Consider the following 18,718-nt stretch of genomic DNA (forward strand, 5'->3'; position numbering starts at 1 on the left):
CTTTCAGCATTTCGTGTAAGGCAGTTCCAGTGGTGATGGACTCACTTAGCTTATTTTTCTTTTTGAATCTTATTTCACCTTCACTTCTGGTGGATAACTTTGCCTGGTAGAGTATTCTTTTTAGGGAGTTTTTTCCAACACTTGAATATATCATCCCACTGTTTTTTGACCTGTAATGTTTTTTGTTTTTGTTTTTTTTTAATTTTTTATTGTTATGTTAATCACCATATATTACATCATTAGTTTTTGGTGCAGTGTTCCATGATTCATTGTTTGTTCATAACACCCAGTGCTCCATGCAGAACGTGCCCTCCTCAATACCCATCACCAGGCTAACCCATCCCCCTACCCCCTCCCCTCTAGAACCCTCAGTTTGTTTTTCAGAGTCCATCATCTCTCATGGTTCGTCTCCCCCTCTGACATACTCCCCTTTTCTTCCTCTCCTGTTATCTTCTTCTTTTTCTTTTTTCTTAAAATATGTTGCGTTATTTGTTTCAGAAGTACAGATCTGTGCTACGGTGAGCGCTGTGAATTGACCTGTAATGTTTTTACAGAGATTGCTTCTAATGCCTGAGAGGATTCCCATATATGAGATAAATATTTTCCCTCTTGCTGCTTTTAAAATTCTCTTTGTATTTTATTTTAGACAGTTTTATTATAATGTATATAAATATTGTTGTGGATTGAAATTTTGCAGTGATTTATTAGCTTTTGAACTTGTATATTCAAATATCTCCCCAGATTTGGGAAATTCTCAGCCATTATTTCTTTACATAAGCTCTGCCCTTCTCTTCTTTTAGGATTCCAGTCATCCATATATTTAGATTATTGGTGTTCCATACTTCATATGGTCTTCACTCTTTTTTATTTTCTCTTCTTCATATAATTTCATACTGTCTTCTACTTTACAAATATTTTCTTCTGCTGTATCTGCTATCAACTCTGGAATTTCTTTTTGATTCTTCTTTATGATCTCTATCTCTCTGTTAAATTTCTCATTTTGTTTGTGTATTCTTTTCTTGCTTTTGTTGAGCTGTCTTTCTGTGTCTTTTTTTGTAGCTCACTGAGCTTCCTTAAAACAGCTATTTTGAATTTTTTATCAGTTAAATTACAAATGTCCATTTCTTTGGGGCTATTGGAAAATTAATCTATTTCTTGCATGGTATTATGTTTCCTTGATTTTTCATGTTCCTTGCTGTCCTCTCTGCTTTCATTGCATTTAAAAAAGTAGTCACCTCCTCCAGGTTTACTGACTGGCTTCCAGAGAGAAATCCCTTCTTTCAGCCCTGCTAGGAATTCTGATGTTTCTTCAGGCCTTTTCTATGGGTATGCCTGCTCTACACTTCTTGCTCTCTTTTTGGCAGAATTCTTAAGCCTTCTTTCTGTGCAGTAAAGACAGGTTAGTTGCTCAGAGCGTGCTTTTTGTTTTCCTTATGGCTGTCCTGAGTGCTTAAGTTTATGGTTTCTTCCAGGTCAGCTTTCTGGGGGTGTTTACTGTCTGCCAGATCTCACTCTATTGCTGTTTGGAGCATGCACAGGGAGCCAGCCGCAAGGAGGAGCTTGTGTGAGTGAGACACATGGAGTATTGGAGGTGCCTGTGGACCAGTTTTGGGGAATCCACAGGTGGAGTGTTTTCAGCAGCTGATGTGTGGACTTCCTGATGGAGTCCTTGACACACTTAACAGGTATATCCCTTTAAACTTTCAGTTCTGAGCCTTCGCTGCTGTTCTTGCAGCAAGTCTCTGCCCTCAGGTCATACACTTATGACTCAGTTCTCTGGATGAAACAAGACAGAAATGGGTCTTTTTGACAGTATTCTGCATAGCTAGCGAAGCTGGGTACTCACTCACATCCTCTCACTTTTTCTCATGGGAGAAATCTCAGGATGAAAAGGGCTCTCTTGGCACTGAAGTATGCTGCCCTGAAGAAGGAGTGGTGGAGGTAAAACCAAACTGTTCCTTTTACCCTCCACAATGTATCCAATCTCAGATTTTGTTGTTGTTGTTTCAACAGTGCGCTGGAACTTCTTTGCTGGACCCTTGGATTTCAACAAAGCCACTCCAATCTGTGGATAATCATCAAATTGGTTTTCTTTTTCACAGGGGGTGGATGGTAAAAAACAAAAACAAACAAACAAAAAAACTCACAAAACTCCTACAACATTGATGTCATCACTGTAATCTTCCTTCTCTCTTGCCAAATATTTTATAGGAAAATTCATTTATTGCTTTTATTTCTGATATATCTAATTATGTCAAAGTTCTTTTTAGAAAGTTTTCTCCCTTCTCATTGAGAAAGGTTCTTCTTTTGTAGCATTTTGATGCAGTAGTATTTTTAGTATTTGCCAATGTAGGTGTACAAAACCTTTTCTTCCTCTTCCTAGGTAAATTAGAATAATTAGCAGCAAAACCATATTTTTTCCCCCGGATATGGAGAGTGGCATACACAGTTTTTGTCTGAAGGACAGAGTGTTTTATTCTCAGTATCTCCTTAATTTTGTCCTTATCCAAATCCTGTTTTAGTTTGAACCAGAATATTCATTTCTGTATCGGATCTGTACTCTACATTTAGAAGGATGCATTTATAAGGATACCCATAAACCACTGGTTCTTCCTCACCAATTTAATTAATGTTTATTAGATTTCTTTTTACAAATTCTACTGATTTTAAAAGTAACATGTGCATTGCAGAACATTTCCATTTAAACAAATAATTATAAGCTTCATATTATTTCATCATCAGCTAGAGATTAAACTGAAGCCACAGGCTGAGAGGTTTAGTAAGAGATTGTAATTCCAGGCTAGTCATTCACATTTGTCAAATGTGAGTAAAAGCTGGGGAGGATTTTTAAGTCACTAAAGATAAAACCCTTAATGCATGTTAGGGTAATGGCTCCATACTGTCAAATTTATGTTTATTCTTCATCTTATTTTCATGAAAGTATCAAGACTAAATTATTTCTATGAAAATATTTTGGCATATCTTGGTATTAAAAATTGAATATAATTTTGGATACAGGTGGTACAAAAGACTAGCTATCCCAAATGAACTTTCTAACTAAAATGCTAGATTAAAAAGAATGTAATTTAAAAAATATTGCTGAGATGGCATAAAAATATACTCAGGAAAACCAAAAGAAGTAAAAGCATTTAACTTGCAGATTTCTGCTAAAAGTAGGGTGTGTGTATATGTGTGTGTATGGTGTACATATTTTTGTAAAATTAACTGACCTTTAAGAATAATGTGGGAAGTTGGGGAGAAGACAAGGGGTAATTCCACAATAAAGGAAAATAAAAAAGAGGTCACAATTGAGTATTTCGGAAAACACTTGTATAAAACACCATTATGTATGGGTTATGACATCATATGTAAGAACTGAGAAAAAATGGAATGAGATTATAACAGCACAGAATGGAAACCATTAGAATCCTGTATTTTTTATATTAGTGTTACATATTTTCCGAATGCTTAAAATATTTTATAAAATGAAAAAGCATATTACAAAAAGTATTCTAGATAATTAGGTACTTATGTTGTTATATCTTTTACCTTGATTGTCAAAGGATGAAAAACTGATCCTGTTTGTTGAGAGTTTAAATGGTGTGATGTCACTGGTAAAAAAATCTTCTTGCTGTTCTGTGGACATATATTTGTTTTTAAATAAATTCACACCTAAAACAAAATTTTAAAAAATTTCAAAAAGATGTTATGACTATTTGCATACTACTCTCCAGTCTCCATGTATTAGTCCTTATTCTGTGTTTGTAAACTTTTAATATTTGAGTGGTCACTTGTCTATCATTCCAATTTCTATAAACTTCATTTTCTCTCCCTTTTTTTGTTCTGTATTCTTAGATAACATCTTCCTTAATCTTGACCTTTAATCAAACCCATTTATCTTAAATGTGAGTATTAATTTCTGTATTTGATCTATAGTCTCCTTTCAACTCTTTTCCTCTTAGCAATTTCTCTTAAATTTTGTTTAGAGCATTTAATTATAAATTCACAATAAATAAGCACAGATTAAGTAACTAAATTAATTTTGTTCTTAAACAGCATGGTATTTTATTTTATTTATTTTTTTAAGATTTTTTAATTTATTTTTTGACAGAGAGAGACACAGCGAGAGAGGAAACACAAGCAGGGGGAGTGGGAGAGGGAGAAGCAGGCTTCCACTGAGCAGGGAGCCCGATGCGGGGCTCGATCCCAGGACCCCGGGATCATGACCTGAGCTGAAGGCAGATGCTTAATGACTGAGCAACCCAGAGGCCCCATGGCATGGTATTTTAAATTGACAAATTTTGATGAGAGTACTTCATCACAGTGCCAAAGATTATTACTTAAAATTGATGAGGACCCCTAATAATGAGGAACACTGAAGTAAATAGTAATTCGTAGTACCAAAACAAAACCAGTCTGAAAATTAAAGATATAGAAAAAATGACTCTTCACAATTTATCAAATTTGTTAGAGTAAAACACAAAACAAATTTAACTGTTTGATTCAAACAATTTCATTTTTATACCACCCTAGATATAAGCTCTTTGAGTAAATAAGTTTTATTTGATTCATTTTTTAAAATTTTATTTTAATTCCAGTTAGTTCACATAACTGACTGACACTAACAGTATTAGTTTCAGGTGTACAATATAGTAATTCAACAGTTCCATATAACACTCCGTGTTAATCATGACAAGTACACTCCTTAATCCCCATCACCTATTTCTCCCATCCTCCCACCCCACTCCCCTCTGGTAACCATCAGTTTGTTCTCTAGAGTTAAGAGTCTGTTACTTGGTTTGTCTCTTTCTTTCTCTTTTTTTTCATTGCTCATTTGTTTTGGTTCTTAAATTCCACATAAGTGAAATCATATGGTATTTGTCTTTCTCTGACTTTTTTCACTTAGCATTATACTCTAGTTCCATCCATGTTGTAGCAAATGGAACTCAAAATAGATTAAAGACTTAAATATGAGACCCAAAACCATAAAAATCCTAGAAGAGAGCTTAGGAAGTAATATCTCTGACATTGGATGAGGCACCATTTTTCTAGATACGTCTCCTGAAGCAAGGGAGAGCAAAACAAACTATTGTTTCTACATCAAAATAAAAAGCTTCTGCACAGTGAAGGAAACAATCAACAAAATTAAAGGTAACCTACTAAACAGGAGAAGATATTTGATTATTTTTAACTACTTTTTTTCAGGAATAAAAATGTGATATAATGAAATAAATAAAGCATTCAAAAGCAAAGTTTCAGAAATCTTGCCTTCATCGTAAATTTCACCAAGAACACCTATTTTGTGGCTCGTATGTGAGAATTCAACTATTTCCACATTCTAGATTTCAGCATCATTTCTGCAAAAAGTCATGATTATGGTATTTCTTGCACCTAAGAGAAATGTATTGGGCCATCTGGGTGGCTCAGTTGGCTAAGTGTCCAACTCTTGATTTCAGTTCAGGCCATGATCTCGGGGTTGTGAGATTGAGCCCTTCCCCCATTGGGCTTTACACTGAGCATGGAGCCTGCTTAAGATTCTCTCTGTCCTTCTCCCTCTGCCCCTCCCCCCCCCACATGCACACATGTGCATGCACTCTCTCCCTCTCTCTCTTTAAAAAAAATAAAAGAGACAGAGAGTGATAGAGAGCAATGTATCTAACAGTGTTACTCCAGGATTAGAAGTTGTAGTGTTATCTGTGAATTATATAACACAACTCTAGTAGAGATGTATATCCATATACAAACTTAATTATAACAGGGATGTGGTAACCAATGAAATAACTGTTATAATGCTCTTATAAAACTCATCAACTAGCCTTTTTTGCTTTTTCAAATTTAAAGCAACTTTCCTTTCTAAGCCAGAAATAGAAAGTGAGTAGAATAGTAGTAAGAAATACTACACCAAGTGTATTCTAAGGTCACTAGGGCACTGGATTTTATGGCTTACTTTCTAAATACATTTTAAAACTGGGATGCCTGGGTGGCTCAGTCGTTAAGCATCTGCCTTCAGCTCAGGTCATGATCCCAGGGTCCTGGGATCGAGGCCCGCATCGAGCTCCTTGCTCAATGAGGAGCCTGCTTCTCCTTCTCCCTCTACTGCTCCCCCTGCTTGTGCTCTCTCTCTCTCTCTGACAAATAAACAAAAGAAAAATCTAAAAAATAAAAATAAATTAAAAAAATACATTTTAAAACTAATAATATCTAGCTAATTTTCTATTGATAGTAAATACTAGAGTTTAATTAATTATAAGAGGGAATTCATGAAGATTTTTACCCATATAATAACGCATAGTTACTGTTGTGATTAAAGATCCATACTTAATTAAATTCCCAAAATAGTATAAACCATAAATATTAGACTTAAAAAATATTTGTTCTTACCAGGGTGAATTTTAAGTTGTGTTGTGATTTCATCAAATATTGTTTCTCCTCCAACAGTATATGTCAAGTGTTCTACATCAGTCTCTATAGACCAAAAAGAAAAGAAAATTCCAAATACTTTATAAGGTAAGCATTAATGTGTGTGTGTGTGTATGTGTGTGTGTGTGTGTGTGTGTGTGTGTAGTACAAACTTAATCAGCATTTGTTCTTATAGAAGAAGAGAAAAACACAATTGTCTGAATTGCACAATAAAAAATTTCATAGAATTTGAAGGGCTCTTAGCAATCATATAAGCCTCACTATAATGAGGCTCAGAAATGTTTAGGGATTAGATCAAGAAAACATATCAAGATGATGACAAAACTGATGCACAAACTGACCCCATATTTCCTTAACCAGTGCTTTTTCTACACAATGCTCTTTTTATAAAAAACTTAAATCATCTTGAGAAATTTATGTTAATCATATAACTTCTAAATTTATGCTAAAAGAACACTAATGCTGTAGGATATACAACTGAGATGGAATATGACAGTTTTGTTCATAGTTCAGGTTATAAACCATAGTCCCACATCAGAAAAAGTTACTATGAGGCAGAAATTCTTTGACTCTCTCAAGACTATTTTATGTCATTTTTTAGGTTATATAATTGTAAATCCAGTAGGCATCAGTGATGTAGAAAGGTAAGATATTCTGTGGTCTTAAAAAAAAGTGCCTATCAGTTCCCTTTATGTGCATACCTTGTAGCTGGGGAAAGGAATATGAATGAATTTTCAGTAATAACAGTATTGCAATTGCACACAATTTCATTTAAGTTTTTATGTGATTTTAACATTTGCTGGATTTAGAAACCATTAACTAGGTCAAAAAAGAGGAAAAACACATGAAAGATATTAAAAAGGAATTTATATCAAATAAAGAAGGAGATAATTAGGATTGGTAACTTGGGTCAAATAATGTACCTAGTATTTTGTGAATGAAAGTTGGTTATTGGAGAGTGTGTATCAGAGATTGGAAAACTGTCATGAACTTGACACCATAAGGTGGATCTTGCTTTGTTGTAATTGCTGAGACCATGAATAACCGTTAAAGGTTGTACAATGACCTTTGGATCCCAAATATATATTCACCACAACCTAAGAAGAGGTGGGACTAGCCTGGGTATCTTACCAAAAAGAACCACAAAAAATAGATTGGATGGAACAAGTTTCAATAAGTACATAATGAGAGAGGGGGGGAAAGATGGTGGTGGAGTAGGGGACCCTATTCGAACTGGTCCCCGGAATTGAGCTGGATATCTACCAGACCACTCTGAACGCCCACGAAATCAGCCTGAGATGTGAGAAGATATATTGGGACCTCTACAAACAGAATATCGCAGGCGGTTGGTTTCGAGGTATGAAGCAGGGAGCCCTGATTCCGCGGGCAGATATCAGAGGATAAATGGCAGTTGGAGGGAGCCTGGCTGTGGGGATCCTACACTGCCAGTGAGTGATAGCCTCCCACACTGGGGATGGGGCACAGACTCCCAGACTGGTAGCAGTGGGGAAAGGACTTTAGGGCAGCCTCTGGGTTGGAAACCCAGAGTGGTGGGGTCACATGTGCGAACTGGGGGCAGCTGATGGTTTTAGAAGCATAAAAGGCAGAGAAGTACCCCAAACTGGAGGCAGGAATGGGAGCACTGCAAGGGGCGCACAACCCAGGACGCTGCAGTTTATAGCAGCACAGACAGAGACGGAGATAGTGTGGCCTGGAGAGCTCAGTGAAGAACAGACTGCGATCTCTCTGCTCTGAGGCAGAGGGTTGGAAACAGTCTCTTCTGCTCTGACTCTCGGAAGAGACACGGAAAGCCACCAGGGAAAGCCACCAGAGAACAAAAGCCCCCCAAAACTGGTTCCCACTGAGCCCGCAGGGGGGCAGGGCAACTCTGCCCAAACAGGGTTGCCTGAGTAACAGCAAGGCAGGCCCCTCCCCCAGACGACAGGCTGGGAAAACAAGAGGTCAGCAACCCTAAGGTCAAAACAGGTGCATCTTGCTTGGATTCTGGTCAATAATTTGGACTCTATACATTCCCTCAACCACCCATCAACAGAATGACTAGGAGGAGGAACCCCCAAAATAGGAAAGACTCAGAGAATATGACTTATGCCACAGATTTACAAATGGATGCAGATATAACCAAGATGTCGGAGATGGAATTCAGGCTAGCAATTGTGAAGACAATAGCTAGAATGGAGAAATCAATTAATGGCAACATAGAGTCTCTAAGGGCAGAAATGAAAGCTGAATTGGTAGAACTTAAAAATGCTATCAATGAGATCCAATCTAATCTAGATAATCTAAAGGCTAGGGTAAGTGAGGCAGAAGAATGAATTAGTGACCTGGAAGACAATTTAATGGATAAAAACGGAAAAGAGGAGGCCTGGGAAAAACAACTCAAAATCCATGAAAATAGAATCAGAGAAATAAGTGACACCATGAAGCATTCCAATGTCAGAATTATTGGAATCCCGAAGCGGGTGGAGAGAGAGAGAGGACTAGAAGATATATTTGAGCAAATCATAGCTGAGAACTTCCCTAATCTGGGGAATGAAACAAACATTCATGTCCTAGAGGCATAGAGGATCCCTCCCAAGATCAAGGAAAACAGGCCAACACCCCGGCATGTAATAGTAAAACTCGCAAATCTTAGAACCAAGGAAACCATCTTAAGGGCAGTTAGGGGGAAGAGATTCCTTATGTACAGAAGGAGGAACATGAGAATAACGTCAGACCTAGCCACAGAGACCTGGCAAGCCAGAAAGGCCTGGCAAGACATATTCAGGGTACTAAACAAGAAGAACATGCAGCCAAGAATACTTTATCTGGCAGGTTGTCATTTAGAATGGATGGAGAGATGCAGAGCTTCCAAGACTGGCAGAAACTGAAAGAATATGTGACCACTAAGCCAGCCCTGCAAGAAATATTAAGGGGGATTCTATAAAAGGAGAAAGACCCCAAGAATGATATACAACAGAAATTTACAGGGACAATCTATAAAAACAACATCTTCACAGGCAACATGATGACAATTAATTCATTTCTTTCAAAAATCACCTTCAACGTGAACGGCCTAAATGCTCCCATAAAATGGCACAGGGTTGCAGATTGGAGAAGACAGGACCCATCCATATGCTGTCTACAAGAGACTCATTTTGAACCTAAAGATACATCCAGACTGAAAATGAAGGGATGGAGATCCATCTTCCATGCCAACGGATCTCAAAAGAAAGCTGGGGTAGCAATTCTTATATCAGACAAATTAGATTTTAAACTAAAGTCTGTAGTTAGAGACACAGAAGGACACTATATCATTCTTAAAGGGTCTATCCAACAAGAAGATCTAACAATTGTAAATATCTATTCCCCCAACGTGGGAGCAGCCATCTACATAAGCCAACTGTTAACCAAAATAAAGAGTCATATTGGTAACAATACGTTAATTGTAGGAGACCTCAATACTCCACTCTCAGCAATAGACAGATCATCTAAGCAGAAAATCAACAAAGAAACAAGAGCTTTGAATGATACACTGGACCAGATGGACCCCATTACATATACAGAACATTCCACCCTAAAACCGAATGCTCATTCTTCTCGAGTGCACATGGAACTTTCTCCAGAATAGACCACATACTGGGTCACAAATCAGGTCTCAACCGATACCAAAAGACTGAGATTATTCTCTGCATATTCTCAGACCACAATGCTTTAAAACTGGAACTCAGTCACAAGAAAAAATTGGGCAGAAATTCAAACACTTGGAAGCTAAAGACCACTCTGCTCAAGAATGTTTGGGTCAACCAGGAAATCAAAGAAGAACTTAAATAATTCATGAATACCACTGAGAACCAAAACACATCAGTCTAAAACCTATGGGATACTGCAAAAGCGGTCCTAAGGGGGAAATACATAGCCATTCAAGCCTCACTCAAAAAAATAGAAAAATCCCGAATTCACCAACTAAATCTACACCTTAAAGAACTAGAGAAAAAGCAACAAACGATGCCTAAGCCATGCATTAGAAGAGACATAATTAAGATTAGAACAGAGATCAATATATTAAAAACCAGAAACACAGTAGATCAGATCAACGAAACTAGAAGTTGGTTCTTTTAAAGAATTAATAAGATTGACAAACCACTGGCCAGACTTATCCAAAAGAAAAGAGAAACAACCCAAGTTAATAAAATTATGAATGAAAGGGGACAGATCACGACTATCACCAAGGAAATAGAAACAATTATTAGAAATTATTATCAACAACTATATGCCAATAAACTGAGCAATCTGGATGAAATGGATGCCTTCCTAGAAACCTGTAAGCTGCCAAGACTGAAACAGGAAGAAACTGACAACCTGAATAGGCCAATAACCAGCAAGGAGATTGAAGCAGTGTTCAAAAACCTCCCAAAAAACAAGAGTCCAGGGCCTGATGGATTCCCTGGGGGATTCTACCAAACATCTAAAGAAGAAATAATACCTATTCTCCTGAAGCTGTTTCAAAAAATAGAAACAGAAGGAAAACTTCCAAACTCATTCTATGAGGCCAGCATTACCTTAATCCCCAAACCAGGCAAAGACCCCATCAAAAAGGAGATTTTCAGACCAATATCCCTGATGAATATGGATTCCAAAATCTTCAACAAAATCCTAGCTAATAGCATCCAACAATACATTAAAAGGATCATCCACCACGACCAAGTGGGATTTATCCCCGGGATGCAAGGGTGGTTCAACTTTCACAAATCAATCAATGTGATGGAAGACATTAATAAGAGGAGAGAGAAGAACCATATGATCCTCTCAATTGATTCAGAAAAAGCATTTGACAAAATACAGCATCCTTTCCTAATTAAAACTCTTCAGAACATAGGGATAGAGGTAACATTCCTCAAGTTCATAAAATCCACCTATGAAAAACCCACAGAGAATATCATCATCAATGGGGAAAAGCTGAGAGCCTTTCCCTTAAGATCAGGAACACGTCAAGGATGCCCACTCTTGCCACTGTTGTTGAACATAGTACTAGAAGTCCTAGCAACAGCAATCAGACAACAAAAAGAAATAAAAGGTATTCAAATTGGCAAAGAAGAAGTCAAACTCTCTCTTTTTGCAGATGACACGATACTTTACCTGGAAAACCCAAAAGACTCCATCCCCAAATTACTAGAACTCATACAGCAATTCAGTAATGTGGCAGGATATAAAATCAATGCACAGAAATCAGTTGATTCCTTATACACTAACAATGCAACTGTAGAAAGAGAAATTAGAGAAATGATTCCATTTACAATAGCACCAAAAACCATAAGATACCTCGGAATAAACCTAACAAAAGTGGTAAAGGATCTATGCTCTAGGAACTACAGAACACTCATGAAAGAAATTGAAGAAGACACAAAAAGATGGAAAAATATTCCATGCTCATGGACCAGAAGAATAAACATTGTTAAAGTGTCTATGCTACCCAGAGCAATCTATACCTTCAATGCCATCCTGATCAAAATTCCAATGACATTTTTCAAAGTGCTGGAACAAACAGTCCTAAAATTTGTATGGAATCAGAAAAGACCCCAAATCACCAAGGAAATGTTGAAAAAGAAAAACAAAGCTGGGGGCATCACGTTGCCCGATTTCAAGCTATATTACAAAACAGTGATCACCAAGACAGCATGGTACTGGCACAAAAACAGACATATAGACCAATGGAACAGAATAGAGAGCCCAGATATGGACCCTCAACTCTATGGTCAAATAATCTTCGACAAAGCAGGAAAAAATATGCCATGGAAAAAAGACAGTCTCTTCAATAAATGGTGCTGGGAAAATTGGAGAGCTATATACAGAAGAATGAAACTCGACCATTCTCTAACACCATACACAAAGATAAACTCAAAATGGATGAAAGACCTCAGTGTGAGACAGAAATCCATCAAAATCCTAGAGGAGAACATGGGCAGTAACCTCTTTGACATCAGCCACAGCAATTTCTTTCAAGATACATCTCCAAAAGCTAGTGAAACAAAAGCAGAAATGAACTTTTGGGACTTCATCAAGATAAAAAGCTTCTGCACAGCAAAGAAACAGTCAACAAAACAAAGAGGCGACCCACAGAATGAGAGAAGATATTTGTAAACGACACTACAGATAAAGGGCTGGTATCCAAGATCTATAAAGAACTTCTCAAACTCAACACCCAAAAAACAAATAATCAAGTCCAAAAATGGGAAGAAGACATGAAAAGCACTTCTCTGAAGAAGACATACAAATGACTAACAGACACATGAAAAAATGTTCATCATCATTAGCCATCAGGGAAATTCAAATCAAAACCACACTGAGATACCACCTTACACCAGTTAGAATGGCAAAAATGGACAGGGAAAGAAACATCAAATGTTGGAGAGGTTGTGGAGAAAGGGCAACCCTCTTACACTGTTGGTGGGAATGCAAGTTGGTACAGCCACTTTGGAAAACAGTGTGGAGTTTCCTCAAAAAATTAAAAATAGAGCTACTCTAGGGCCCAGCAATTGCACTCCTGGGTATTTACCCCAAAGACACAGATGTAGTGAAAAGAAGGGCCATATGCACCCCAATGTTCATAGTGGCAATGTCCTCAATAGCGAAACTTCAACAGATGAATCGATAAAGTAGATGTGGTCCATATATACAATGGAATATTACTCAGCCGTCAGAAAGGATGAATACCCAACTTTTACATCCACATGGATGGGACTGGAGGAGATTATGCTAAGTGAAATAAGTCAAGCAGAGAAAGTCAATTATCATATGGTTTCACTTATTTGTGGCACATAAGGAATAGCGTGGAGGACACTAGGAGAAGGAAGGGAAAAATGAAGGGGGGGAAATCGGAGGGAGAGATGAACCATGAGAGACTATGGACTCTGAGAAACAAACAGGGTTTTAGAGGGGAGGGGGAGGGGGGTGGGTTAGATCGGTGATGGGTATTAAGAAGGACACATACTGCATGGAGCACTGGGTTTTATACAAAAACATTGGATCATGGATCACCACATCAATAACTAATGTTGTATTATATGGTGACTAACATAACATAATAAAATTAAAAAAAATGATAACCATTAAAATAAAAAATATAAGTACATAATGACTTTTTGTGAAAGTAAAATGATATAGAGCAATGCAAAATGGGGATATTAGGAGATATATTTGAGGCTTTCTGGTTGTTTCTGCAACTGGCATAAGCAAGAATGAATGGTTCATTTGGAATGAGTGTGAGGAGATTCTTAAATAAGCAAGGAGGCATTGAGAACATTTCACAGCAGATATGATTAAAAACCAGGGGAAAGGAGGAGGAGCAAGATGGCGGAGGAGTAAGAGACCTAAATTTCATCTGGTCCCAGGAATTCAGCTAGATAAGGATCAAACCATTCTGAACACCAAAAACTCAACAGGAGATTGAACAAAAGAGTAGCAGTAATCCTATGAACAGAAAAGCGACCACTTTCTGGAAGTTAGGACGTGTGGAGAAGTGAATCCGAGGTGATATTTGGGAAGATAGACTGCAGGGGGTTGGAAACTCCATCAGCCAGCTACCTGCAAGTGATAGAGCAGGGGAGCACAAAATCAGAACTTTTAGAAGTCTGGTCCACTGACGGATGTTGCTCTAGTGGCTAAGTAGGGGGTAGAACCCTCACTGGGGACAGTGTGGTCTCAGGACCCTCGGGGTCATAGAAAGACTGGGGGTGCCTGAGTGTGGCAGAGCTCCCAGGTATTGGGCAGGGAAGCCAGCTGCAAAGACGGAGCCGAGGAGTGGGCTCTCAGCTTGGGGTTGCCATAAACTGTGATCCATGGCACAGATGGGCTGCTACTCTTCAGGCAGGGACCCAACAAGCAGCAAATCCAGGGAGACTCCCCTTCCTCCCCCAGGAGGAGTGGCGCAGAAGTGCACCACAGGAATCTGTTGGGTTTGGAAATTCCAAATAGGGTCATGTGCGAGAGATAGAAATAATCAGTCACAGGCCAGGTGAGCACAGAATGTGGCCAGAGACCAGGGAGACAGGAGTGATTGACTGATTTTCTCCGAGGTTCACTGAGGAGCAGGGCCCCGAGTTCTAGGCTCCTCTTGGGCCAGATATTGGGAGGCTGCCATTTTCATTCTCATTGTCCAAAGCTGTATGGAAAAAAAGCTGCCAAGAACAAACTTGAGCAGATTATTTAGCCGGGCCCCTGGCAAGGGTGGTGCAATTCCACCTCAGGCAAACTCATCTGAGAATCACTGCAACAGGTCCCTCCCCCAGAAGATCAGTAAGAACATCCAGTCAAGACCAAGTTTTACCAATCATTGAAAACTGCAGAACGCCAGCGCAGGAGGAATACAGCACATAGAATTCATGGCTTTTTCCTCATGAATCTTTAGTCTTTCAAAGTTCATTTTTTAAATTTTCTTTATTTTTTCTTTTTCTATTTCTTTTGAATTTTTCTTCTTTCCTTTTTCAACCAATACCTTATCAATTCCTTTTGTAAAATCTTTTTTAATTTTCATTTTTACAGTCATATTCTATCCCTTCATTGTATTTAATCTTATTTTTTGTATATATATATATAAGTTTTTCTTTCTTTAAAATTTTGGGATACAGTTTCTTCTAACAGACCAAAATACACCCTAAATCTAGTATATGGCTTTGTTCTAGTCTCCTGCCTGATCACATTCTCTCCTTTTCTTTCTTTTTTTAAAAAATTTTTTCTTTCTTTTTTCAACCACCTTCTTATTGATTCCTTTTTTAAAATCTTTTTAGGGGCGCCTGGGTGGCTCAGTCATTAAGCATCTGCCTTTGGCTCAGGTCATGATCCCAGGGTCCTGGGAGCGAGCCCCACATCGGGCTCCCTGCTCTGCCAGAAGTCTGCTTCTCCCTCTCCACCTCCCCCTGCTTGTGTTCCCTCTCTCCCTGTGTCTCTTTCTGTCAAATAAATAAAATCTTTAAAAAAATTCTTTTTAAATTTTCATCTTTACATTCATATTCCATCCCTTCATCATATTTACCCTTATTTTTGTATATATATAAGTTTTTCTTTCTTTAAAATTTTGGGAGGCAGTTTCTTCTAACAGACTAAAATACATCCAAAATCTAGTGTGTGGCTCTGTTCTATTCACCAGCCTGATCATATTCTCTTTTTTTCCCTTTCTTCCCTCCCCCCACCCTGGTTTTGGGTTTCTTCTGCTTTGTTTAGTGTATATTTTCTGGGGTCATTGTTACTCTGTTAGCATTTTGGTCTCTCATTCATCTATTCTCCTCTGGACAAAATGACAAGATGGAAAACTCACCTCAAAAAAAAAAAGAACAAGAGGCAGTACCAATTGCCAGGGACCTAATCAATACAGACATTTAAGATGTTGGAATTAGAGTTCAGAATGACGATTATAAATATACTAGCTGGGTTTGAGAAAAGCATAGGAGATACAAGAGAATCCCTTTCTGGAGAAATAAAGGAACTAAAATCTAAGCAAGTCAATATCAAAAAGGCTATTAATGAGGTGCAATAAAAAATGGAGGTTCTAACTGCTAGGATAAATGAGGCAGAAGTGAGAATTAGTAATACAGAAGACCAAATGATGGAGAATAAAGAAGCTGAGAAAAAGAGATAAACAACTACTGGATCACGAGGGCAGAATTAGAGAGGTAAGTGATACCATAAGACAAAACAATATTAGAATAATTGGGATCCCAGAAGAAGAAGAGAGAGAGGGGAAGAAGGTGTATTTCGAGCAAATTATAGCAGAGAACTTCCCTAATTTGGGGAAGGAGACAGGCATCAAAATCCAGGAGGCACAGAGAACCCCCTCCAAAATCAGTAAAAATAGGTCAACACCCTGACATCTAATAGTAAAACTTACAAGTCTCAGAGACAAAGAGAAAATACTGAAAGCAGCTTGGGACAAAAGGTCTGTAACCTACAATGGTAGAAACATTAGATTAGCAGCAGACCTGTCCACAGAAACCTGGCAGGCCAGAAAGGATTGGCATGATATCTTTGGGGCATTAAATGAGAAAAATATGCAGTCAAGAATACTATATCCAGCTTTCCTGTCATTGAAAAATGAAGGAGAGATAAAAAGCTTCCAGGACAAACAAAAACTAAAAGAATTTGTGAACACCAAACCGGCCCTACAAGAAATATTGAAGGGGGTCCTCTAGTCAAAGAGAGAGCCTAAAAGTAACATAGACCAGAAAGGAACAGAGACAATATACAGTAACAGTCACCTTACAGGCAATACAATGGCACTAAATTCATATCTTTCAATAGTTACCCTGAAAGTAAATGGGCTAAATGCCCCAATCAAAAGACACAGGCTATCAGATTAGATAAAAAAACAAGTCCCATCAAAACGCTGTCTGCAAGAGACTTATTTTAGACCCAATGACACCTCCAGATTTAAAGTGAGGGGGTGGAAAACCATTTACCATGCTAACGGAAATCAAAAGAAAGCTGAGATGGCAATCCTTATATCACACAAATTAGATTTTAAATCAAAGACTATAATAAGAGATGAGGAAGGACACTACATCCTACTTAAAGGTCTATCCAACAATAAGATCTAACAGTTGTAAATATCTATGCCCCTAACATGGGAGCAGCCAATTATATAAGCCAATTAATAATAAAATCAAAGAAACACATCGAAAATAATACAATAATGGTAGGAGAATTTAACACCCCCTCACTGAAATGGACAGATCATCTAAGCAAAATATCAACAAGTAAATAAAGGCTTTAAATGACACACTGTACCAGATAGACTTCACAGATATATTCAGAACGTTCCATCCCAAAGTAACAGAATACACATTCTTCTCTAGTGCCCATGGAACATTCTCTAGAATAGATCATATCCTGGGTCACAGATCAGGTCTCAAATGGTACCAAAAGATTGGGAACATTCCTGCATATTTTCAGACCACAATGCTTTGAAACTAGAACTCAATCACAAGAGGAAAGTCGGAAAGAACTCAAATACATGGAGGCTAAAGAGCATCCTACTAAAGAATGAATGGGTCAACCAGGAAATTAAAGAAGAATTAAAAAAATTCATGGAAACCAATGAAAATGAAAACACAACTGTTCAAAATCTTTGGGATGCAGCAAAGTCTGTCCTAAGAGGAAAGTATATAGAAATACAAGCCTCTCTCAAGAAACAAGAAAGGTCTCAAACACACAACCTAACCCTACACCTAAAGGAGCTGGGGAAAGAACAGCAAATAAAGCTGAAACCCACCAGGAGAAGAGAAATAATAAAGATTAGAGCAGAAATCAATGAAATAGAAACTGAAGAAGAGTAGAACAGATCAACGAAACTAGGAGCTGGTTCTTTGAGATAATAAGATTGATAAACCCCTGGCCAGACTTATCCAAAAGAAGAGAAAGGACCCAAATAAATAAAATCATGAATGAAAGAAGACAGATCAGAACCAACACCGAAGAAATACAAACAATTATAGGAACATATTATGAGCAACTATATGCCAGAAAATTAGACAATCTAGAAGAAATGGATACATTCCTAGAGACATATAAACTACCAAAACTGAACCAGGAAGAAATAGAAAACCTGAACAGACCCATAACCAGCAAGGAAATTGAAGCAGTCATCAAAAATCTTCCAACAAACAAGTGCCCAGGGCCAGATGGCTTCCCAGGGGAATTCTACCAAACATTTAAAGAAGAATTAATACCTATTCTTCTGAAACTGTTCCAAAAAATAGAAATGGAAGGAAAACTTCCAAACTCATTTTATGAGGCCACCATTACCTTGATCCCCAAACCAGACCTCATCAAAAAGGAGAGTTACAGACCAATATCCCTGATGAACATGGATGCAAAATTTCTCACCAAAATACTAGCCAATAGGATCCAACAGTACATTAAAAGGATTATTTACCACGACCAAGTGGGATTTATTCCTGGGCTGCTAGGTTGGTTCAACATCCACAAGTCAATCAATGTGATACAATACATTAATAAAAGAAAGAACAAGAACCATATGATCCTTTCAACAGATGCAGAAAAAGCATTTGACAAAGTACAGCATCACTTATTGATTAAAACACTTCACAGTGTAGGGATAGATGGTACATACCTCAATATCATAAAAGCCATCTATGGAAAACACACAGTGAATATCATTTTCAATGGGGGAAAAATGAGAGCTTTTCCCCTAAGATCAGGAACATAGCAGGGATGTCCACTATCACCACTGTTATTCAACATAGTACTAGAAGTCCTAGCCACAGCAATCAGACAACAAAAAGAAATA

General features: G+C 37.8%; 1 protein-coding gene across 12 annotated transcripts in view; it reads right to left on the reverse strand.

Moving 5' to 3' along the window:
* CCDC7 (coiled-coil domain containing 7) overlaps window positions 1-18,718 on the reverse strand; it is a 481,360-nt gene that overhangs the window by 89,307 nt on the left and 373,335 nt on the right. For 9 of the 12 annotated variants that reach the window (XM_035729112.1, XM_035729118.1, XM_035729115.1 and 6 more), the window contains 2 exons: window positions 6,382-6,465; window positions 3,550-3,672 (listed from right to left, as the gene is read on the reverse strand). In XM_035729112.1, coding sequence (XP_035585005.1) covers window positions 3,550-3,672; window positions 6,382-6,465 — 207 coding nt within the window. Of the gene's footprint in view, window positions 1-1,971; window positions 2,066-3,549; window positions 3,673-6,381; window positions 6,466-18,718 lie in introns of those variants that run through there. The other 3 variants (XM_035729116.1, XM_035729110.1, XM_035729119.1) reach the window with 2 other exon arrangements.

Source organism: Zalophus californianus, chromosome 9 (genome assembly GCF_009762305.2).
Source record: "Zalophus californianus isolate mZalCal1 chromosome 9, mZalCal1.pri.v2, whole genome shotgun sequence".
In the NCBI taxonomy this organism is placed as follows: Eukaryota; Metazoa; Chordata; class Mammalia; order Carnivora; family Otariidae; genus Zalophus; species Zalophus californianus.